The sequence below is a fragment of the Mercenaria mercenaria genome, chromosome 2 (assembly GCF_021730395.1).
Source record: "Mercenaria mercenaria strain notata chromosome 2, MADL_Memer_1, whole genome shotgun sequence".
In the NCBI taxonomy this organism is placed as follows: domain Eukaryota; kingdom Metazoa; phylum Mollusca; class Bivalvia; order Venerida; family Veneridae; genus Mercenaria; species Mercenaria mercenaria.
This window is the reverse complement of record NC_069362.1, coordinates 57,580,434-57,605,917: the sequence shown is the minus strand read 5'-3', so window position 1 is coordinate 57,605,917 and position 25,484 is coordinate 57,580,434. Positions and strand designations below refer to the sequence as shown.

At 36.0% G+C, this 25,484-nt stretch overlaps 1 protein-coding gene across 1 annotated transcript; it reads left to right on the top strand.

The window, feature by feature from the left end:
• Positions 1-495: 495 nt before the first annotated feature.
• LOC123564016 (neuronal acetylcholine receptor subunit alpha-3-like) lies at positions 496-19,648 on the top strand. Its single transcript, XM_053536682.1, has 7 exons — positions 496-1,238; positions 8,664-8,806; positions 10,455-10,499; positions 13,529-13,638; positions 15,357-15,587; positions 17,960-18,270; positions 18,841-19,648. Exons 1-7 carry the CDS (start codon positions 1,202-1,204, stop codon positions 19,449-19,451), a joined length of 1,488 nt encoding a protein of 495 aa, XP_053392657.1. The 5' UTR covers positions 496-1,201; the 3' UTR covers positions 19,452-19,648.
• The last annotated feature ends 5,836 nt before the right edge of the window (positions 19,649-25,484 follow it).

Below are 25,484 nucleotides of genomic sequence, written 5' to 3'. Positions count from 1 at the left end.
AATACAGTGCCCTATGGACACATACCTAGTGTTTTGTTAGGTTTAAGGCCATTTTTCAACACAATTTCAGTTATTTCATAGGTAACGAACCTTACCAGTGTATCTGGCTTCTTGACCATTATTAACCTGTTCTCCTTAACTTAGTGACCGCAAAAATCAGAGGATAAGTTCTTCTCATAAACTCTTTGATAGATCTATAGCAAATTAGATCTGTGTCTTCTTGAATGTACTTTACTTTATGGAAGGGCTAACAGAGCTAAAACAAAGAAGAAAAAATACTTTGAACAACTTTTTCTCATGAAATGCTTGATGAATCTTTACCAAACTTCATCTGTAGCATCCTTTGATGGACTTCCCTTAAATCAGCCTGACTGCTCTTAGGGGTTGCTATTGCTAGAAATAGAAGAATTTTTAAACAGCAGTTTGATGGATCTTCACCAAACATGGCCTGCGGCATCCTTGGCTGAACATTTCCCAAGTTGTTGTGTTGGTGTTTTTTTTTCCAAACCATTCTGCTGGACTGCTTTTAGGGATTAGAAAAACTTGTCAACAACTTCTCATGAACAACTTGATAGATGTCTGCCAAACTTGTTTGTGACTTAAGGCCTTCATAGCCCTCTTGGAAAAATGACTTTGTTCAATATGTAGCCATTTAGAAGCAAAATACATAAATACTTAAAGGCATGAAGGCGTTTATAAAGTGTTACATGAGCAGGCATGATATCATGCTTTGCCAATAAAGATCAAATTTCCTAATTTACACTGCATGAGCCTATTAGGTCTTTAATTTTGTTTTTATTTAATGTCATTGTTTATTTCATATGAACAATGCCTGTCTGTTAGAACTAAATACATGGAAGACTGAACAGAAAACATTAACACTGTTAAAAAGTGACAACATTTTGATATGGGGTTGCCATTGTTGATTTTTGTTACAGAAACAATGTATAATTATTTGTTGCATTTTTTGCAAAGGAAAGATTAAACTGTTAAAATCTTAACTGGTATTTAAATCTCTTTTTTTATCACAAGATTGAATTTCTGATCTGTAATTAGTGATATAATGGAAAGTATTGAAACTCATTAGGCGTTAATTGTTTATTGTTATAATTGGCATTTTCGTAGATTATAATGCCCTGCAAACTCACAACTTGAGTGCCAGGTATGTTCCATTAGAGAACGTAGTTACAAGGACTTCAGCATGAAGATTTTATTTTTCCTTCTTCTGTATGTTCAAGGTAAGTCATATATTACACTAAATACTTATTTCTGCTAAAGAGTTTCTTGTTATATTTTAGCATACTGTGAAAACTTTTAATTTCGTGGTGATATGAATTTGTAGTTTTCAGCTTTAAAAGAATGGCAATTTTATTGGTTTGTTTTGATTTTATTTTTTTTGAAAAAAAAAAACACCAAAGCTAGCCCCCCATGAACATGAATTATACTCAACAACTTTTCTGGCTCTTGTCAAATATCAACATGTTTCAATAAAAATTGGACACACTATTTAATGATCAGATAAATTCGATGTAACAATGATAACAGTGGGATGTTAATTCATAAAGCCATGACAGTTGCAATAAGGTAACTCAAAATTAATCATAAACTGTGCAACTTGATGCTGGTCACTTTGCGGCAGGTAATGCAATCTGAATATCATCTTTAATGAAACTAATATTATCTTTTATGAAAACTTTTTCGTTTTGATATCTTTAAGAAAGTAAAAAAATATTGTTGTACATTGCTTTCCCTTAAAATTAAAGCACTACCCTCATAATAAGGTTGCCCCAGTAATACATTACTTCACTGTGCTTTAATGTTTCTTTCAACTACAACGTTTTCCTGAAAATATAATATATATGGTTGAAGTCTTCTGAGTTCCAGAAAGTTGAGTATTAACTGTAAAAAATAAACAACTCAGCTTGAATTTTGATAGACTTCAAGACTTTCTGAAATTAGTTTTTCATGGCAAGTGTTTGTACAGTGTCTGTCCAGTACTTTCTTAACACTGAATTACAATAAGTAGGTCCATATTGCAAGGAAAATATAGAATCAATTGAACTTTAATTATGCACAGTTCATGATGATTGATGTTAAAGGTATACTAGACGGAAATTTCATATTTGAAAATATGAACAATTACTACATATAAGACATAGAATTAACAGGTTTATTCGTACTAAATGGAAATTTTACATTCATAAAAATGCCTCCCAACTGAGGGAGCCATATAGGAGTCTCTGTCTGTCCATTTCTGTTCAATATCTGAAAGACATTTAGGCCTACAGGTGTCAAACTTCATAGGGTGACAAACTGCAGTCTTGGTCAAACTGCAAACAAAATTCACATTCACCCTATTCTGGTCCATTGAAAATTACGACATCTAGTCTGTTTCAACCGCAAAAGGAAAAGTTAGACAACACTGCTTAGTGATAATGGGCTTCTGTTTTGAAAAGATCTGCGTATAGTCAGGGAGAACGTTCCTTAGATGATGTCACAGTTGTTCCATCTTGCGAACAGAATGGCTCAAGAAGCTGCTTTAAATGTTAACCTCAACAAATGTGTGTAATTTATAATATAACCTTGTTATACGCCCGAAGGGACGTATTATGTTATGCTGCCGGTGTCCGTCTGTCCATCTGTCCGTCCGTTAGCAATTTCGTGTCTGCTCTGTAACTCTTGAACCGCTTGAAGGATTTCAAAGAAACTTGGCACAAATGTTCACCACATGGAGACAACATGAGAGCACTTGTTTCGGATGACTAGCTTCAAGGTCAAGGTCACACTTAGGGGTCAAAGATCATATGAGTGTGTTTCGTGTCCGCTCTGTAATTCTTGAACTGCTTGAAGGATTTCAAAGAAACTTCGCACAAATGTTCACCACACTGAGACGACGTGCAGAGTGCTTGTTTCGGATGACTAGCTTCAAGGTCAAGGTCACACAGGAGTGCAAGGTCATATATGACTTTTCTGTGTCCACTCTGTAACTCTTGAACTGCTTGAAGGATTTCAAAGAAACTTGGCACAAATGTTCACCACACTGAGGCGACATGCAGAGCGCATGTTTTGGGTGACTCGTTTCAAGGTCAAGGTCACACTTAGGGGTCAAAGGTCATATATGACTTTGCTTTGTGTATATTGCTCTGCATTGCTGTGCTCTTGTTTTTATTTGGCAGATCCCTTTTTTGTTCTCTTACAATAATTTCTTTTTATATTACTTCCCTTTTTTGTTACTATAAACAACTTATTTTGAAACTTTTTTATTATTGGCCGTAGGGAAAAACCGAGACCACTTTTCTGTGGTACAAGATGTATTTTGACATAACTTTACCTGGTTAGAATTTTTTTGTGGACTTAGATTTTTTTTTGGAATTTCTTCTTTTTGTTGTTCCTGTCCTTTGGGCTTCAACAGTCAAGTTCTTTAAATTTTGCTCCCATCCTCTGGTGTAACCCTTCGGGCGTATATTGCCCCGCTTGGCGGCGCTCTTGTTTACAAATGGAAAGGAAATATTATGTAAATAAAAGAAATGAATTAATTGTTTAGGAGTTCATGCAAAAACACCAACAGAATTAGATTGGCAAAGTAAACATGAATCGATAGTGCTATTCATGGATTTGCCCATCCTATGGTTGTTCATTTCGCATGAAGCCAAAAAAAATGTCATGTATTAATTAGTTATAATCAGCTCTTCATCAATGAGATTGGCAGAATATAAACAATCAAGTCATAGGTCAGTCAAGTAAAGTACATTAAGTTAATTCACTTTCAGTAACATGTCAAAATTATGATCAATCAGTTTGTTATATAAATATGTTCATTATACAAATATTGTTTATAAGAAACTTGTTCTCTATACATTTATAAGAAACTCTGGATATAATGAACAGATCTTTCTGGTCTGGAGGAGTTCGCTATAACTGGAATTTACTGTAGCTACGTTTTACAACATTTTAAGCTTGACTATACGAAGTATATGAAGAGCTTTCCTACTCATCCCGGCGTTGACGTCTTTCCATGTCCCCACCTTGGTTAAAGTTTTTAGCTTGACTATACGAAGTATGGAGAGCTGTCCTACTCGACCTGGCTTCAGCGTCCTTCCGCGTCCACACCTTGGTTGAAGTTTTGATGCACTTTCTCTTTATCTCTGTAATTACTTGTTGGATTTGTATCAAACTTAAAATAGGTATTCCTCATCATCATCCACATCATGGCACAAGGGCTATAACTCTAACACCAATATTTCATGAACAGTGTCCGACAAATCCATTGCCCGGAGCCCGCCGGCTACCAGAAATTTTCGTCGGGCTACCAAAAAAATCCCGACGTAAGCCCGCCGGGCAACCAGAAATTTAAAGCTTTAGTAGCCCGGTTATTGTATATATCTGGTTGTTTCCTCGACTATAGCTTGCAATAAACAACAACTGACCATAAATCCCAACTTATATCCAATTTTGATTGTTTTGTTCGCTAATGAAATCCAAAAAAATACTGGAAAAACCAACTCGTTCCTATTTTTAGCGACATGACTGTCGACTCTGCACCTTGGCAAAAATTAAATACATGATTCTGCCAGAAAATTGTATGTTTTATACGTAAAAACATCTCAACACACATAAATACATTACAATTTATTGAATAAAGCAACGAAAGTGTGTTGACAGATAGTTTTTACACCATTAAAATCAAATGTCACATATTTTCGCGACCCGATTTTTCCCCTCCAATGCACACAGTCACACTACTGTTTGGAAAATGAAGTTGTTATTTGCATGGAAACTTACTGAGTGTAAACAAAAGTTTGAACAGGACAAAGTAGTAGTTATTTTTTGCAAGGTCTGTCTAGAACCAGCAACTTGGAAAAAAATCTCTAAATTTCACCTCCGGATACTTAAGATTTTTTAATGCATCTGAATGCTTACCATAAAACTTGAAAATAAAGTTTTAAAATAATATGATTAATTTTGACAATTCACCATGTGAAAAAATTCAAAATTTGACCAGGGGCCCTTTTCCAAAAAAACCTAGACTAATATGTCAGGAATGTGTCTGCGGAACTGGAAACAAACACACAGGTTTATTATTTTGATGTTTTTAAATTTTTTACCAAACACTGTTTCAGACCCCTTTGATTCTCACATGTCAGTAAGTCGGTTTCGGATATCTAGCAATTTTACACTTTCGGGGTTTAAATTTTCAGGCAACTACAAAAAAATGCTGGGCTACCAGTAAAATTATAAATTTGTCGGACACTGCATGAATAATCCCCCCTTTTTACTTAGTATTTCAGGTTAAAGTTTTGATGCACTTTCACTCTATCTCAGTTATTACTAAATGTGTTTGATTCAAACTGAAAGTAGTTGTTCCACATCATTTGACGTCTCCCACATCATTTGACACAAGGTCCATAACTCTGGTACCAATATTTAATGAATTATCTCCTACATTTACTTAGAATTTCAGGTTAAAGTTTTGATGCACTTTCACTCTATCCTGGTTATTACTAAATGAATTTGATTCAAACTGAAAATAGTTGTTCAACATCATCACTCACATCATATGACACAAGAGCCATAACTCTTGCACCAGTATTTCATGAATTATCTCCTCTTTTCACTTAGAATTTCAGGTTAAAGTTTTGATGCACTTTCACTCTATCTCAGTAATTACTAAATGGATTTGATTCAGACTTAAAATATTTGTTCCACCTTATCACCCACATCATATGTCACAAGGTGCATAATTCTGGTACCAATTTTTCATGAATTATGTCCCCATTTACTTAGAATTTTAGGTTAAAGTTTTGCATACAAGTAAATATCTCCAAAACGAATGCAGATATTGAACTGAAACTTCACAGTGTGTGTTCGGGGTCATAAAACTAGGTGACAGCATCAAATTTCCTGTGGCATGTATTTTTGCCAAAGCCCCTTTTTGGTCTTGTTAAAGCTTTGCATGCAAGTTATTGGATTGAACTGAATAGATATTTTAACATGTAGTGTAATATTTCTGCTTCGGGAACAACAATTTGAATAGTCGAGTATTGGTCGTCTTACAGACAGCTCTTGTTGGTTTTCAGCTGCACTTAGTAATCCCTAGTAAAAATGTACTGAATTACACGATAACATAGTGAATTGTTGCAGACACCTAGTAAAACTTATCCATTTGTTGCGAAAGTGTGATACTGAGACATTTCGTTAACCTTTTTTGCATGTCAAACTGTAAGGTTGAAACTCGATAAAATGTAGTTTAAGGTAGGGAAACTTACAAATAACTTAATAACCTAAAATCCCCAAAGTGGGCTAAAATTTGGCAATCCGTAGGTGTGGGAAACATAATATTATGTTGCCCTTAATACCCAGCAGTGTGACTGGAGTTTTAAAAAAAACAAAAACAGATTTTATAGTGAGATTTATGATAAATATTTTTTATTTTGAGTATTTGACTAGACAAAAATTACTTTCCCAGATAAAATCAAGGTATGTCCATATGGGAAACACGCCCAGTTGATAAGGACACTTACAAAGGTAGGAACTTGAAAGAGCTACTAATTGAAAATCAATGTTGAGTGTATTTAGGGAATTCCATTGTAAATCTTAAGGTTAGTATATACAGAGCACTTTATCCAGTTTGTACAGATTTATACTAATTTATTCAAGTTAACATGTGAGGTAAGTTAAAAGCTAAGGATGTGTTTCTTAGAAATACAGGATACTCCTTAATTAAGTATGTATTCGCTGTATTCTGCAACACCTTCAGTTGCAGATAATAAATGTAATTTAATCAAAGCAATTGAAATGCTTAACTCTCTAGTACCAGTCCTGTCTTTCAGTATAATAAAGAATTTCTGAAAGTATCAGCATAACAAGTCTTGTTTAGACACCACAGCAAGAAATCTATAATGACTGATCTAGTATACCAGTAGCCAGTTTTATCCAGGATATGTAAAACCAGTTGTTTCTAATGATAAATATTATTATTAATGATTAATGATTCCTCCCAGAATTTGTGATTGTGTAGACAGCAGATTGCTTCCAGAATTTATAACCAGTCTTTGCACTTTGGTCATGGGTTGTGTAGACAGCAGATTGCTTCCAGTATTTGTAACCAGTCTTTGCACTTTGGTCATGGATTGTGTAGACAGCAGATTGCTTCCAGAATTTATGACCAGTCTTTGCACTTTGGTCATGGATTGTGTAGACAGCAGATTGCTTCCAGAATTTATAACCAGTCTTTGCACTTTGGTCATGGATTGTGTAGACAGCAGATTGCTTCTAGTATTTGTGACCAGTCTTTGCACTTTGGTCATGGATTGTGTAGACAGCAGATTTCTTCTAGTATTTGTGACCAGTCTTTGCACTTTGGTCATGGATTGTGTAGACAGCAGATTTCATCTAGTATTTGTGACCAGTCTTTGCACTTTGGTCATGGATTGTGTAGACAGCAGGCATATTCCGTTCTCACTGCATTTCTTACCAGTCCTGCTCACTGCAGTTCCAGATAAGAAATCAATACCACGTAATCACTGTGCTTTTATTATCAGTTTTGAAAAATAAGTCACAAGGAGCCATTTCTGAAGAAAAGTTAGTGTGTGTTGGGAGGAGGAGGTAAAAAAGTTTCTTGTTTAACACGAGTAGTTGAAGAAAGTCCCCACCTGGAATGGATAGAACAATTTATTTCCAGCTGAGCCCATGGCAGGCGTCAGATGGGATTAGGAGAGATTTGTTATGCACAAAGTCACCGCCTATTCCTCTTGAATTTCAATTATTTGAAGTATTGTTAGTTTAAATAGTATGTATTTTTTTTAAATGTAAAATGAGTAAGATATGGATAATGAAAATTTTTCAGTGTATCTAATATTGGTAAAATGTTATTATTAAATATATAAATATAAGTCATGACTTAATTTTGCATTTTAAGGTTCAAATTTCAATAATGTATTTGAAAAGACATTAAGTAAAATGAAGTGTGAAGTAAACAAGAGAATGAAACATGAGAATGATTTATTGGTTACATAGTGCCAGGCAATGACACATGTCAAACTTAATTGCTCTCTTACCCTCAAGAGATATGTTTTCTATTAACATTTGTTTTTTATTTTCTAAAAAATAAAATGATCAATTTCACATTGATCTTCATATAAGTGGTATACAACATTTTGATTTAATGTTTATTAACCATGTTTTCGCTAAAATAACAGGTTGATTTCTGTAACAAATTCTGAATATTTTGATCAAACTTGCTTAAAAGATAACCTGCATCAAAGATTGCGATCTGTCAACAAGCAGTCAGCTAATGACTTTAGTGTAAAACCTAGACGTGTGTTAGTGAAAATTATAATGATAAGAATGGGAACAATAGTAATTATTGCAGTAAAAATATATTATGAAAACATTAGGCATTTTTAAATTGATTCTTGGAATAAATGGTGGGGAATATTTTTCTATGTTCTATAAACAAGTATTTCTGTTTACTGTGTCACTGTTATAGTAGATACTGTTGATTTACACTGTTCCAAATTAAATGTGGCCACTAACAAACATGCATTTCTTGCAGAAGTTTGATTCTACACTAGACTGCAATTCCAAAGTTGAAGATTGAAGTTAGAATTGATGCCAGTAGGCAGAAGGCTGTAACAAAACACTACTTGCTTTTTCTGTTTCAGTGTGTTCAGGAAGTTCTTCATTTGTGACAGGAGTGGAAAACTTAATCTCCGCTCTTACCTCTAGCCCGCTCTATAATGCGGACATTCGACCTCAGTCAACAGTTAATGTTAGCACAGGACTCACTGTAATAAGCCTTGACCTTGTAAGTCTGTGACTGAAAATTATTATAGTGATATAGAAATAGACATTGTGGTTGATATGAATTGTTTTATGCTGTTCCCCTCCCCAACCCCAAACACCCCACTTTCAAAAGAGAGGTATATTGATTAGGTTAAATGTCAAGGTCAAAGTGACATTGAAACAGACTTATTACCTATATTATGTTAGAGGTCAGTAGGTTAAATGTCAAGGTCAAAGTGACCTTGAGACAAAAAAATTTCAATCAGTACTGGAGAACATTTGGGCCTTAGATGACTTTCATTTCATACAATCATTGTCTACTGTTTTGGGGGTAATTTGTCTGTGTTTATAGGTTTAACATCACACTGACACAATTATAGGTTTTTATGGTGACTTTCCAGCTTTACAGTGTGGAGGGAGACCCCAGGTGCCCCTCCGGGTGTTATTTCTACCTGGGTAGAAGCATTGGCCTTCTGTAAACCAGCTGAATGGCTTCTTCTCATGAAAAATTCTACACCCAAAGTGAGACTAGAACCCACATTAATGAGGGGCAAGTGATTTAAAGTCAATGAGCTTAACCACTTGGTCACGGATAATATCATTTTTGGGGCAGGTAGTTCAAAGGTCAAGATTTCAGTGTCTCAAAGACTTCAGTTAGTTTCCAATTACTAGAGAATGCCTGAGGCGACAGCCATCAAACCATCATGGAAAGATTGCCTGTGGCCATTTAAAAAAATAACTCCTATTGTTTCAAGGATCATTTGAGTGGGTCAAAGATCAAGACCACAGTGGCCTTGAAACAAAAATGCTATTTGATTAATATCCGGAGAAAATATGGGCCTGCAACCATTCATTGAGGGTCAGTTAGTCAAATTAACTATCAAGGTCACAGTTTTTAACAAGTTTTTTCTAGGTTGAAAACCTGTTAATAGATTGGTAATATCATTGGGCAGATGGAAGGATTGGATGGACGGGCGGTATCAAGATTTGGTTTCCATTTAATAACTTTAGTTTGGTTTTAGCTATTGAAATGAAACTTGGCCTATAGCTAGCTTATAGTAAGACTAAGAGGAGGATTGAATTTGGGATCAGTGGAATCAGTCAAGTTCACTGTTAACTAAAAATAGAAAGAAAGTTTCTGCTCAGTAACTCAAGTTTCGATTGATGGATTGAAATTGAGCTTGGCTTATTAGTAGTTTATAGAAAAACCAAGGCTTGGATTGCTTATGGGGTCAGTGAGGTCAGGTTCAAGGTCAGTATAACAGATTTTATATGCATACTTAGAACATTCCACTGGGGGCACAGTGGTCTGAAGCATTTGGCCAAAGCTACCTTTCTTGGCTCACTTTTCAAATCCCACTAAGCGCATATATCACTTTGTGATAAAAACATCATTTTAATACCATTGGGTCATGGTCAAGGTCACAGTTACTAAAATTTAAAAAAAAAATTTCTTCTGACATTGTCATCAAAATTTGGTTTCTGTTCAATAACTTTGGTCTGGGTAGATATAGAAATGAAACTTGGCCTATAGGTAGCTTATAGTATAGTCCAGGATCTGTGCATTACAGATGTTTGCAGACAGATGTGCCTAATTTTAATTTCAGAGTATTAACAAATGTACCTTATTTGTAAGATATAAATAAAAAAACTATTCCATTTTTTTTCAGGATTCCCATGAAGGAACATTTTCAGTCAGTGGCAGACTTACAATCGTAAGTGCCTTTTACTGATTTTTCAGTAGGTTACATTTAAACAGTAGCTTGAGTATCAAACCCAGGGCTCAATCCAGGATTTTGTGTGTAAAGCAGATGTATATCAATATACTGATATTTAAGGTAGTTCTGCACTTTTGATAAACTGGTAGTGATTGCATAACGTCATTTATCCAGAAAACCTTTGAGTAAATTTAAAACAATGGTACTGTTTCTACATGTATGAAGTTAAAATATGAAGTTGAAACATCTGACATGTTAAATTATTCAAAATAATATCTTAAAATCAGCGTGAAATGAGCGGGTCACTTTGATCATGGTCAGTTATCTCAAAAATAAGCACACAGACATATATATTTTATTTCACCGCAGTAAAGACCATAGGCCTAAAAGAAATCTTTGTTTCCGGTAACATGCTAAAAAAAATTAGAGTAGGTAGGTCGGAATTTTTTTTTAAAGTTTTTTTTATTAAGTGTAACTTTTTAGAAATTATTTTTTTGTCAAAAAATGAATACAAATAAGGGGGTTATGCCTTTAGAGCATCAGTAAGTTTATTTCTAACATCACTGACCATGTTTAAAGCATAGAAAGTGCAGTTTTGCAACTTCTTGTTAAAAAGTTGAAAAAAAATAATTCTCCAAGGCCATAAGAATATTTAGGATCAGGCCAAAAATTTAGACCTACCGTAGGTCGGGATACCGGAAACAAACAAGTTTTTTTTTTTACGCCATATGTATATTTACAGCTGTGAGATGTTTCATTAAAATCTACATTGTGGAAAATTTCTATTCGTGAAAATGTTATGAATTTCCCATAGACTCCCATTTTGAAAATTTGCCCAAGGTCCAAATTTTTCAAATCTGTCTAGCAAAAAATCAAGCACATGAACCGGTCTTTTTTATTTGCTAAATTTTCTAAGTATGTATTGAAGTTTTGAAAAAAAAAAAACATTGTAGAAAAAATTTTGATCCAAATATGCAGAACTACCTTAAAACTGACCTTCAGTGACCATGAATGTGACCTACTGACCTACTTTCTTGTTATTTAACCCTTACAGAAGAAAAAGGCCTGCTGCGTACTCTTGCTGTGTACATACAGCGTATATGATGCGTACATGATGTGTACTGAAATCAAGGGCTTTAAATAGTACGCAGGATATACACCGCACATACACCGATAGTACGTTTGTAGTACACTTTTGACATGCAAATGAGCTCTGCCGCGTACTACTTGCTGCATACATGCTGTGGACTACATAGTACACAGGATGTACGCTGGAGGAATTTAGTATGTGGGAAATAGTATGCAGCATGTACGCGGCACATACACTTTTCACATGCAAATGAGCCTGCAGTGTACTACCCCTGCGGCGTACATGCTGTGTACTACCCCTGTGGCGTACATGCTGTGTACTCCTGCGGCGTACATGCTGTGTACTCCTGCAGCGTACATGCTGTGTACTCCTGGCCCGAGTCCTGCGGCGTACATGCTGTGTACTCTTGTGGCGAAACTGCTGTGATAATGTAAATTCCTTACCCCACCAACTTTCGTATGCAAATACTGATCATTTGGACAGAAAAAAACAGAAAAAAGATAAGTGACATGCATCAATAAGTATTTACCCTTACCAAAATAATGTAGATTGATGTTATCAAATAAATTAGTATGCTTTTCTTCATCCACTTTTCAATGAAATAAATCAATTTTTGTAGCATGTAATTTGGTAAACATTTGAAGAAAATGGCGTAACTGCATCAAGGGGAAACAACTTTAATGCAACTAAATATAAGTGTTATGATTTATTATAGACGATGCGTGCGTAGTATGTATTTATTTTGATTAAAATCCATCTGAGAACAATCTAGGACTGGAATTATATAAGCATTTATACACTTTTATGTCCGTAAAAAGTAGCGCGCCAAAAAATTTTGGATTGATTTTTTCCAATGGGGCGAGCGCAATTAGCCAAAAATATTCTGAAAATATACGAGCGGCAAATCCAATGCACAACTTTTTAATTTGGAGAGGCCTTAATGAGTTAACATAATGAGCAATTAAGCCTTTATAAAACATGATAGAATGGTGTTTTGAGTATTCAAATAACAGCGAGAGCTATTAATTCTTCTCATTCGGGCGCTGTTGAGGCATTATCTTGGTAATTATTTCATGTATTACAAAGTGTAATGCAACGAAGTTCAAATAAGGCTTTTCAATTATCCGAGTTAGAAAGCTCCAGGATTAATTCAGAATGAAAAAGAATATATTTTTACGCTGCATGCAAGGTTCAGCTCAGAAATCACTAAGATGTAAGCTTCACAAATGAACATTGCAAATAGTTTGGCAAATTTTCATTGTTCAGAATACCGGTAATCTGAACTATTCTATGCTATTAAGATAAAAGTTACTCGGAAATCAAGTTCTTGCTTCAAAAAAAAAAAAATGTACAAATCCTTCCTGCATGAAGTGTACTTCAGACTTTTACCTAAAAAAATTCAAAGTATAAACACCAAAAGAAAATGAACAAGTCCCTCCCGCGTATATGAAGTTTACTTCAGACTTTAACTTATAAAAAAAAACTAAGTATAAATGCCAAAAGAAACTGTACAAGTCTTTCCCGCGTATATGAAGTGTACTGCACAAATTTCAAAGTATCTGCGGTGTACATGCAGTGTACTATTTTCTTGTACAAGTCCCTCCTGCGTACATGCAGTGTACTCCTTAAATTTTCAGAGTCTGTGCTGCGTACTTGAAGTGTACTAGTGACCTCCTGCGTACATGCTGTGTACTCGTCGAAATAGTACGCGGCATGCGGTGTATGTAAAATGTACTCCTCTGGCGTACTACTGTGTTCGCGGCATATACACAGCAAATACGCAGCATGTACGCCACAGAGGCTTGCTTCTGTAAGGGAAGATACAGCCTTAAAATTTTTATGACATGTACTGTTTTTGCACCCCAATATTAAAACTGACTTTCAGTGACCATGAATGTGACCTGCTGACCTACTGACCTACTTTCTTGTTTTTTAGACCTGGTATGATGCATATTTTGTCTGGACACCTACTAGTTATAGTGATATTGAAGTGATGCACGTCAAAGATGGAGAAATTTGGAGACCTGAACTTGTCATCGAAAACATGTATGTAATAACTCTATGTAAAACAAGTACAAACTGTACAACCATATTCTAAATTATATAACTTGTAATGCATGACATTAGCAATGTCTTTTGTTTCATATAAAGTATGTTGACAAAGTTCTAGGCATTTCATGTCCCACTTCAATAATGTTGTTTGTATGTAGATTAGTAAGTTTCAGGATGGTTGTGTTCTTAGCTCATCTGAGTTTTTGAAAAAAAAAATACGAGTAATTGTCATCACTTGATCAGCGTCACCGTTGCCTGGTTAAGTTTATGTTTAAGTCAGCTTTTCTCCTAATCTATCAAAGCTATTGTTTTAAAACTTGCAACACTTGTTCTTCATCAATAGCTTACTCTGTACAGCAAGAAACATAACTCCATCCTGCTTTTTGGAAGAATTATGGCCCCTTTTGGACTTAGAAAATATCAGATTTCTTGGTTAAGTTTAAAATGTTTAAGTCAACTTTTCTCCTAAACTATCAAAGCTAATTGCTTTAAAGCTTGCAACGCTTGTTCACCATTAAAAGTTGACTCTGTACAGCAAGAAACATAACTCCATCCTGCTTTTTGCAAATATAATGGCCCCTTTTGGACTTAGAAAATATCAGATTTCTTGGTTAAGTTTTGTCATCACTTGATCAGCGTCAGCGTTGCCTGGTTAAGTTTATGTTTAGGTCAGTTTTTCTCCTAAACTATCAAAGCTATTGCTTTAAAACTTGCAACACTTGTTCACCATCAAAGCCAACTCTGTAAAGCAAGAAAAATAACTTCATCCTGCTTTTTGCAAGAATTATTGCCCATTTTGGACTTAAAAAAATATCAGATTTCTTGGTTAAATTTTGTGTTTAGGTCAACTTTTCTCCTTAACTGTCAAAGCTACTGCTTTAAAACTTGAAGCAATTACTCGCCATTAAAAGCTGACTATGCACAGCAAGTATCGTAACTCTGCATTGCTTTTTGCAAGAATTATGGCCCCTTTTGGACTTAGAAAATATTGGGTATGACAATATATCTATTATACAGAGACAAAAAAATCAGATGAGCATCTGCACCCGCAAGGCAGAGCTCTTGTTATCTCTTCTGATCTTTTTATGCTATTGCAGTAAAAATGAATGTTCTCTGCATCTTGAAGGACCAGAAAATATAGCAATTTTCTACAGTCCCCGAACTGCACTTCAAGACAACGCTGTTGTGTAAAATAATAAAATCTATAATTGTTGGTTTTACACGCATAGAAATTAGAATGCAGCAAAGCCACACAAATGGCAGACTCTGAGTAAAATCTTTGAAAGGTCCATTTTTCTTGAACACTATAAGAGCTATAACTTTGTAACATTTATTTATATTATCTTTATACGATAAAGAATTTAAGAAACAGAACTCTTTCTTGCATTTTGTTAGAAAGGTTAATTTTTTTATACCTCCACAAAACATATTCTGTGTTGCATCACAGTTCAAGGTCACATCAACTTTTAGCTTGAAAAAAAGGTTTCAGGCCTATTTACAAGGGAATGCTAGGGCCTTTTCATGGAACATAACAGCATGGATGTAATGTATAGATGGACTGGATTGTTTTGCAAGATTCAGGATCACCATATCTTGTTTACTACACCTAATTAATTAAATAGAATCATACTCTAGAAGTACCAAAACAAATTAAACATTAATGAAATATGTTTCACTTGTTTATGATATCCTGTTATTTTGTTGTTTTACAGGTTGGATGATATTTCCGTGATTTATGATGAGAAGCTGAGGTACAGAGTTCATTACTCTGGTACCATTACCTGGGAGCAACCTGTAAATGTGCGAGTACACTGTCCCCTAGACTTCACTTACTACCCGTTTGATAAACAGACATGTGGAGTAACTGTGTCAAGTTGGTCTTATGATCATAGTGAAACACCTCTCTACCCCTTCAGTAACCAGGTCAACTTAAATATGTACCAGTAAGTATACAGTGGAACACCTCTACTCTTTCCATAACAAAGTCAATTACTTGAGGATCCTTTGGACTGCTGCCTTCAAACTTATATGGTTGTTTTCTGTGGTCAGTGGATGAACCTACAGTCAAACTTTGTTTGTTCAAACTCAGATAATTCGTGCACCACCCTTCACTCAAACTTACCATCAGGACCCACAAAATATCTGTATAATGTATATTTTTTTTATAACTCAAGCAAATTTTGCTTGACTGGTCGAGTTCAAGTGATCAAAGTTCAACTGTAATATCTTATGGGTAAGTAGATTTAGGCGGAGGTCATACTGACTTTGAGACTGAAAACAGGTTTTTCTTAATAACTAAAGAATGCTTTTGCTTGCTGCTTTTAAGTTCACAGAATTTTGCCTGTGGTCAACAGATGAACTCTATTGTTTTCAGGGTCATTATGTCAAAGGTAAAGGCCATATTGACCCTAAAAAGGTTTATGATCAGTATTTCCGGCACTTGGACTGAGATACATCAGATGTCGTAGGATGACTGCCTGTAATGAGGAGATGACATTTGACAAGCAGGGTTCCCTTAGACATTGAAAAGGCCTTTAATATGACAGTAGTCAATGAAAACTCCTTTAAAATGAGTAAACCCCTTGAATTTGAGCAAAATCGTCTCCAAACACATTCTGTCAGCATGTTGCTATGTGGAAAGAATAGCTATGAAAATAGATTTGGAAAAAAGAATATAATGTAGTGGGAGATATATTGATTACTGCTGTCTGTATGTGTCAGTCTGTCACAAATCTTGTCGGTATTCTAAGTTGAACAGTTCTCATCCGATCTTCACCAAACTTGAACAAAATGTGTTTGCCAATAAGTCCTCGACCAAGGTCAATAACTAGCCAAATCGGCCCAGGCACTTCGGAATTATGGCCCTTGAATTACCAAAAATACTGATGCCAGTGATACAGGTCTTGGTGCATGGTTGACTCAGATACATAATGCAGAAGAAATGCCAATCTAGATGATTAGGCAGTTGTGGGAGACATGCGCTTTTCTCAAAAGCAGCTCTAGTTTGAAATAAAATTTGGTTACTTGCCATTGGTATATGCACCAGTTGCGGTCATAAGTGGTGGTCAATAACTACTTTTTATTGTAGTTTACGTAGACTGCAATTTCTCCTAAAACAATGTTTTTGGAAATAGTTGGTAATTAGTTGTCCAGACTAAGATATCAAGACATGGTTTTGAGAAAAGAAGTCTTTCAAAAAAGTAAAAAAGTTCTAAAATTTTGTCCCTGATGTTCTGTTAAAACAGTGTCAAGAGTAAAGATCATACTAACCTTGATATTGAAAATGGTTTCTGATTAATTACTGGAGAAGGCTTAAGCGAATGGTCTTCAAACTTCATAGAAAGATCAGCAGATGGCCCCCATCTCTTTTTTAGGTCAAATATCAAATTTGCCGCATACATCACTACCCAGTTACTTCTGACTGACCGTCATGTTGGGCATATATGTGTTTTACAAAAAGCAGTTTTTAGCTTGACTATTCAAAGAATAGAAGAGCTATTGGACTCGCCCATGCGTCCGCGTCCGCATCTGCGTCCACGTCGGCGTCCTGATTTGGTTAGTTTTTGTATGCAAGTTGGTATCTCAGTAACCACTTGTGGGAATGGATTGAAACTTCACACACTTATTCACTGTGATAAACTGACTTACATTTCACAGGTTCCATAACTCTCTTTTGCTTTTTTACAAAATATGCTTCTTTTTCGACTTAGAAATTTTTGGTTAAGGTTTATTATGTAAGCTGGTATCTAAGTACTCACTAATCGGAATGCATTGAAATTTCTCACACTTGTTCACTGTCATGATCTGACATGCACTAAACAAGTCCCATAACTCTACTTTGTTGTTCTTTTTTTTAAAATTATGCCCCTTTTTCCACTTATTATTTTTTGGTTAAATTCTTGTATGTAAGCTTGTATCTCTGTATCCACTAATGGGAATGGATTGAAACTTCACACACTTGTTCACCGTCAAGATCTGACATGTAATGCACAGGTCCCATGACTCTACCTTGCATTTTTACAAAATTATGTCCCTTTTTCAAATTAGAAATTATTTTTTAAGATTTTGTATGTAAGCTGGTATCTCAGTACTCAATAAATGGAATGAATTGAAACTTCACACACTTGTCCAATGTCATAAGCTGATATGCATTGTGCAGGTTCCATGACCCTGTTTTGCAGTTTTACAAGATCATTCCCCTTTTTCGACTTTTGTCTTCATTGAATTGACAAGGCTGTTGAATAATCGAGCGTTGCTGTCCTCCGAAAGCTCTTGTTTGAGAAATAGTAATTTGTATCTAAAAAATTTTTTGCAGTGAGAACTCAAAGTTTGATATAGTAGAGACAAATGTTGAAGCCGCACAAAATAACGAGACGCGCAATGGTTTAACTAGAACATACTCAAAAGTAACATTCTATATAACTGTTAGACGTCATACACAGTTTTATGGACTTACTATAACCTTGCCACTGGTTCTGCTGTCGGCCCTGACAATACTGACATTCCTGTTACCAGTTGAGAGTGGAGAGAAGGCAAACTACAGTGTAACCTTGTTACTGATGATCGTAGTCTTCTATACAGCTGCATTGGAATACATTCCTGTGTTTACAGGTGTCTCTGTACTTGGTAAGAGAAAAACATTTTATTGAAATTGGCAAAAGTTCATTCATTCCTACACCAGAGATTTGTTCAACTTTCCAAAGATATTGCAGGAGTAATAAAGTATGCCTATTCAATTAAATGAAAATATGTTGCTCTCTAATAAGTGTAACTTTTGTAAATGTTTTGTTTCTACTTCGTGCTTGTATTATATATCAAAATGATTTAAAAATTTATCGGCTCTCGTAGCTATAACTGTAGAAACTTGCAAAAACAAGTACTTCTTGTCATCAATTGTCTAATTGTATAAAGATCTGATTCCATTCTACATAGTACTTTAACATTGGATAATATTTGCAAATGTTACATTTTCCCTAATTGTACAACAACATAAATACAGCTGAAAATAACAATTACCAAGAACATATGTAATTTAAAAACCCTTGGAAAGGTTTCCATTTAACTGTAATATTGTTTTGATATTATTTTTCTAGCAGATTTTGAAGTGATTTTCTAGTGTCTTTTAATACAAAACTTTTACATTCACATTTTTGCCCAAAAAAAAGCATTGTTCTTTTTTTCTGTTTTCTTTTTCAGTTGGATACATATCTGTTGTGCTAATTCTAGCAACTCTCGCCACATTATGTGACTTTCTCATGTTGTATCTTTATCATCAAGATAAGCACCGTGAAATGAAACCTTCGGTGGTGGCCATGTTACATATTCTGGCAAAGATAACATGTAAATTACAACCAAATGAAGACACAAGGTCTGTTGTTATGTCCGAAGGGACGAGCAGCACTAGAGTGTCAGATCATGACTTACACGCTTGTTCAAGTTTGCCAGACGGGGGCATTAGTGCTGGCCTTAGTGGGAAAAAGCCTGGCAGACTGTCACCAATCAATCGTAGAGTAGAACCATGTGAATCATTAGCAAATAACAATGCTGTACCTGGCCCAGTGGAGCATAGGGATAGTCTGCCGCCATTGGATTCAACACATCCAGACACCCGTGATATGGCAGGACAGACAGCAGTTCCAGAGTTATTAACTGCAAAGAAACCCCAGGTAAAAGAGAACTCGTATAACAAGTCTCCATGGCAGGAGATGTCAAAATGTTTGGATAGACTTTTCTTGATAATGTTTCTTGTGATTTCTATTATTACACACTTAGTATTCCTGACTATCCTTGGAACTGGTTCAAGGTGAAAACGTAACGTGCAGTGAATTTGATAACAAGTATAAATAAACATTCTGAACAATGTGGTGATATTGTGATCAATTTGCTTGTTCAGTTTATCTGCTGATGGAAAATTCAGTGAATTTTTCCCTGGCATTGGTGCAAACTGTACTTGCTCTAGAATTAACAATTTGTGAAGTGCATTGATTCAAGTAATATCAATTGTATATATTCTCTGATTTATTTGATACAGAGTTGAATGCTCTGAAAAAAAAAAAAAATCATCAACTAATGTCACTGTTGGAAAAACAAATGTTCTAATGTTGCATCATAACACACATTTTTGTCCAGCCCGCTTGCAGTGAGCTCGATATAGTCGTAACTTTTGGCAGGTCGGTGTATGTGCGTGCGTCCGTCCGATTTTGTTCGGACCATAACTTTGACATGCATGGACCAATCTTGTTTATATTTGGCATTAATGTTTACCTCAATGAGAAGGAGTGTCGTGCGCAAACCCCATGTTCCTGTCTCAAAGGTCAAGGTCACAGTTGGATGTCAATGGTCAAATTAATATTTGTCTGGATCATCTCTTCTTCATGCATGGTGGGATTTTGATTAACTTGGCATGAATGTTCACCATTATGAGACGGAGTGTCATGTGCAAGAACCAGGTCCCTAGGTCTAAGGTCAAGGTCACACTTAGAGGCCAAAGGTGCTGGCGGGCTCAACATTCTGCCCGTGGGCATGCAGAATGTATTTCTAGTTTATGATAATCTTTGAGGAAAACTCATGTTCTACATAAGATAATGTGATAAATGTAAACAATCACAGCCAGTCAAGCACTGTGACCTTTGGAATGTTCCTTGGAGTAAAAACAGTTTGTATGTGTATTCATCTGCTGTATATAGCTTCATCTAAGGAAGCATATTTAGACTGTATCTGAAATGTAAATAGATTTTCCAGTTACTGTAAATACATGGAGGGTATCTGCTTGTTCAATGCAAGATTCTTTCAGGAGTAAAAATCAGTTGTAGTATTTTCATGCAAGATATTTTGATGTTACATGCAACACAAACAAATTTTCTTTCTATTTCATGTTTTGACTAAATTTACCTATATTATAGTTTTTTACCAGTGAAAAATATATCTGAAATTTTATACCAGATATATTTCACTCTATTATATATTTAAAAATCACTGAAAAACATGTAGTAAATACTAGATATGATGCATTTCACTTATGCAGTACTGTTGGATTTACAGAACTGAATCCAAGATATTATCATACTGTAGACTCATTTTTTATTATCTTTGTGTGATTATCAATTTTAAGAAGTAATACTTGAAGTAAGCATTCTTAATTTTGTCTCAGTTGTGTCAATTTTATTTTGCTGGAAATTCATGTGTAGCAATTATGTAATAAACTTGAATTGTTAAATATTTAATGTAAATATGTTGCAGTATAGAGTATCATTTATATTAATGCTACTCTTTGAAGAGTAGATTACGATTTGGTCTCTGGTAAAATACAAGGGAGCCAATAGGAGGCTGATAATATTTTGTTATACAGATGTTCAAAGGTCACAGTGACCTTGAGACTAAAATCAGTTTTTTTTCATCAGTAATGACAGTTAAACTCCATAGGTGATCCTGTGGTAATTACATGAGGTCAATGGACAAGGTCACAAAGACCTCCAAGCTGAAATTGTTTAAATACGAGTCGCCTAAAAGCATCGGATTGACAATGGTTTCCAATCAAGGGAATAGCTTGAGCATACAGCCATCAAACTTCCTGATTACCTGATAATAGATGATCCCTACTGTTCTAGGGTTTAGTATTTCAAAGGTCAAGGTCACAGTGTTCTTTACACTGAATATGATTGCTAGTAATCAGTAAATGAAAAATGCTTTAGCTTTCAGCCCCCCAGAAAACTTATTCAGTTACATGACACAGAGATGACTGCCTTATATTTACGGCCATCAATTCATGTCAAGGTTGAAGTGGTGTTTATACTGAAAATAGTTTCCAACAGAAACTGGGGAATGCATTGACCTAGAGCAGTCAAACTTGAAAACTTCATATCATTTGTCAAGTATAGGACCCCTGTTGTTTTTTGGGAAAACTTATATCATTTGGTTAGTATGGGACCTCCATTGTTCTGTTGGTCATGCAATCATGACATTAAACCTGCTTACCTACACCTTATACTGTTGCATGTATCTGGGCTTTACATGTTGATAGTGCAATGTGAAACATTTGCTGGACTCGTCTACAAAAATGTAATGCAGAGAGAGTTTTTATTTAGTATAATATAATCTACCACTCTGCATTTTAACCTTCTTTTACTTCAGCTATATAATCCATCAACAGGATGAATCTTGTTTGCTGCAAATATGAGGTCATTAAGGTTAACTGTTGATGTACATCATATTTCTCTACTTAACCGGAACATCTGGTTCAAATGATTTTAATTCATTTCATCTGTTTAGAATTCCTGTATCAAATATGCAGTTTGTACACCAAAGTTTTAAAACATTTTCAAAAAATTGTCACTACTGTCTTGCTTGTAGTTCAACTTTTTAAAGGAACTTTATAATGTGGCTGCATATACTTAGGTCTTTAGCCTGCTGGCGGCAAGAAATTCTGTCTTTGTGACCAGTGCATACCAAGATCAGACTGCACGTCAGTGCAGGCTGATCATGGTCTGCACTGTTTACTATTCAGGCAGTAAATTCTCTGTGAACGCCCCTTTGATTAATAAATGGTACTGCCCAAATTGAATGAAAGACCAGTCCATTTCAGAAATTCAGCAGGGTAAAAGTTAACAAGCAGCCCAAGTCACTCATCTGAAGAGGATGTTAACCATCGGACCCTAAAAGGAGCCAAACACCCCAAACTGAACAAATTTATGAGAGGACCTTATATCGATGCCACAGACCAGGTTTGATGAAGATCCACTGAGTGGTTCATGTTAAGTAGTCATTAAAATGTATTTTTATGCCCCACTTCGAAGGAGGGGTATATTGTTTTGCAGATGTCGGTTGGTCGGTCTGTATGTAGACCAATCCGTTTCTGGATGATAACTCAAGAACGCTTGGCCTAGGATCATGAAAGTTAATAGGGAGGTTGGTCATGACCAGCAGATGACCCCTATTGATTTTGAGGTCAGTATGTCAAAGTTCAAGGTCACAGTGACCAGGAACAGTTAAACGGTTTCCGGATGATAACTCAAGATTGCTTGGGCCTAGGATCGTGAAAGTTGACAGGGAGGTTGGTCATGACCAGCAGATGACCCCTATTGATTTTGAGGTCAGTATGTCAAAGTTCAAGGTCACAGTGACCAGGAACAGTAAAACGGTTTCCGGGCGATAACTCAAGAATGCTTGGGCCTAGGATCAGGAAAATTGATAGGGAGATTGATCATGACCAACAGATGACCCCTATTGATTTTGAGGTCATTGGTCAAAGTTCAAGGTCAGATTGGCCAGGAATAGTTAAATGGTTTCTAGACCATAACTTGAGAACGCTTGGGCCAAGGGTCATGAAAGATGATAGAGAGGTTCATCATGACCAGCAGATGACCCCTATTGATTTTAAGGTCAGTAGGTCAAATGTCAAGGTTACAGTGACCTGGAACATTTAAACCGTTTCCAGACAATAACTTGAGAATGCTTGGGCCTAGTGTCATGAAACTTGATAGGATTGTTGGTCATGACCTGTAGATGACCCCTTTAGATTTTGAGGTCTGTAGGCTAAAGGTCAATGTCACATTGACCCAGAACAGTTAAACCCTTTCCGGATGATACCTTGAGAACGCTTGGGCCTAGGATCACTAAACTTAATAGGGAGGTTAATCATGACCAGCAGATGACCCCTGTTGATTTTGAGGTGAATAGGTCAAATGTCACATTGAACCAGAACAGTAGAACTTTTGTTTACAGTGAGCAAATAATTTCTGTTCCTTGTGCAATTACTGAATGCATCAAGTGGGGGGTGGGGGCATTTCGTGTTTGACAAGCTCTTGTTACCGTTCGCGTTAGCAACCCCTAAAAGGTGCCAGCTGCCCCTTGAACAAATTTGAGATAGAACCTTATAATGATCCTACAAAGTCTGATGAAATTCCAACTAGCCATTCATTAGAAGTTGTTTAAAGGTATTTCTAGTTTTAGCTCTAGCAGCCCCTAAAAGGGGCCAGGTGTCCCCAATTGAAACACTTTGGTAAAGGGCCTTGTAATAATGCTACAAATCAAGTTTGATGAAGATCCATCGAGCAGTTCACGAGAAGAATTCTTTTGAAGTCATTTACATTTTTAGCTCACCTGAGCATTGCTCGGGTGAGTTATTGCGATCGCTTGATGCCCGTCATCTGTCATCTGTCTGTCTGTCTGTCGTCTGTCAACATTTAGTTTGTGTATGTGATAGAGGCTGTATTTTTATGCCCCCGAAGGGAGGCATATAGTTTTTGAACCGTCTGTTGGTCTGTCCGCAATTTTCGTGTCCGGTCCATATCTTTGTCATCGATGGATGGATTTTCAAATAACTTGGCATGAATGTGTACCACAGTAAGACGACATGTCGTGCGCAAGACCCAGGTCCGTAGCTCAAAGGTCAAGGTCACACTTAGACATTAAAGGGTAGTGCATTGATGGGCATGTCCGGTCCATATCTTTGTCATCCATGGATGGATTTTCCAATAACTTGGCATGAATGTGTACCACAGTAAGACGACGTGTTGCACGCAAGACCCAGGTCCGTAGCTCAAAGGTCAAGGTCACACTTAGACGTTAAAGGATAGTACATTGATGGGCGTGTCCGGTCCATATCTTTGTCATCCATGGATGGATTTTCAAATAACTTGGCATGAATGTGTAACACAGTAAGACGATGTGTCATGCGCAAGACCCAGGTCCGTAGCTCAAAGGTCAAGGTCACACTTAGACGTTAAAGGTCATTTTTCATGATAGTGCATTGATGGGCGTGTCCGGTCCATATCTTTGTTATTCATGCATGGATTTTAAAATAACTACGCATGAATGTGTGACACAGTAAGACGACGTGTCGCACGCAAGACACAGCTCCGTAGGTCAAAGGTCCTAAACTCTAACATCGGCCGTAAATACTCATTCAAAGTGCCATCGGGGGCATGTGTCATCCTATGGAGACAGCTGTTGTTCAATTGATCTTCATGAAATTTGACCAGAATGATTGCCTTGATAAAATCTAGGTCAGTTTTGAATATGGGTCATCTGGGATCAAAAACTAGGTCACTAGATCATATCAAAGAAAAACCTTGTGTATGCAAAAGGGACTGCATTTTACATCGATCTTCATGAAATTTGATCAGCTTGAATATGGGTAATCTTGGTTGAAAAACTAGGTCACCCGATCAAGTTAAAGAAAAACCTTGTGTACGCAATAGGGGCTGCATTTTACACTTGATACTCATAAAATTTAGTCAGAATGATTGCCTTGATTAAATATAGGTCAATTTCGTATATGGGTTATCTGGGGTCAAAAACTAGATCACTAGGTCAAATCAAAGCAAAACCTTGTGTACGTGATAGAGGCTGTATTTTTCAATTGATTTTCATGAAATTTGGTCAGAATAATTGCCTTGATCAAATCTAGGTCAAGTTTGAATATAGGTTATATGGGGTCAAAAACTAATTTACTAGGTCGAATCAAAGAAAAACCTTGTGTATGCAACAGGGACTGCATTTTATACTGGGTCTTCATGAAATTAAGTCGGAATGGATGCCTTGATGGAATCTAGGTCGTGATTGAATATGGGTAATCTTGATTGAAAAACTAGGTCACTAGGTCAAATCAAGGAAAAACCTTGTGTATGCAACAGGGACTGCATTTTACACCGGATCTTCATGAAATTTAATCAGAATGATTGTCTGGATGTAATCTAGGTCAAGTTCAAATATGGGTCATCTTGGTTGAAAAACTAGGTCACCTGGTCAGATCAAAGAAAAACATTTTGTACACAATCTGGGCTACATTTCACACTGGATATTCGTAAAATTTAGTCAGAATGGCTGCCTTATGTCAAGTT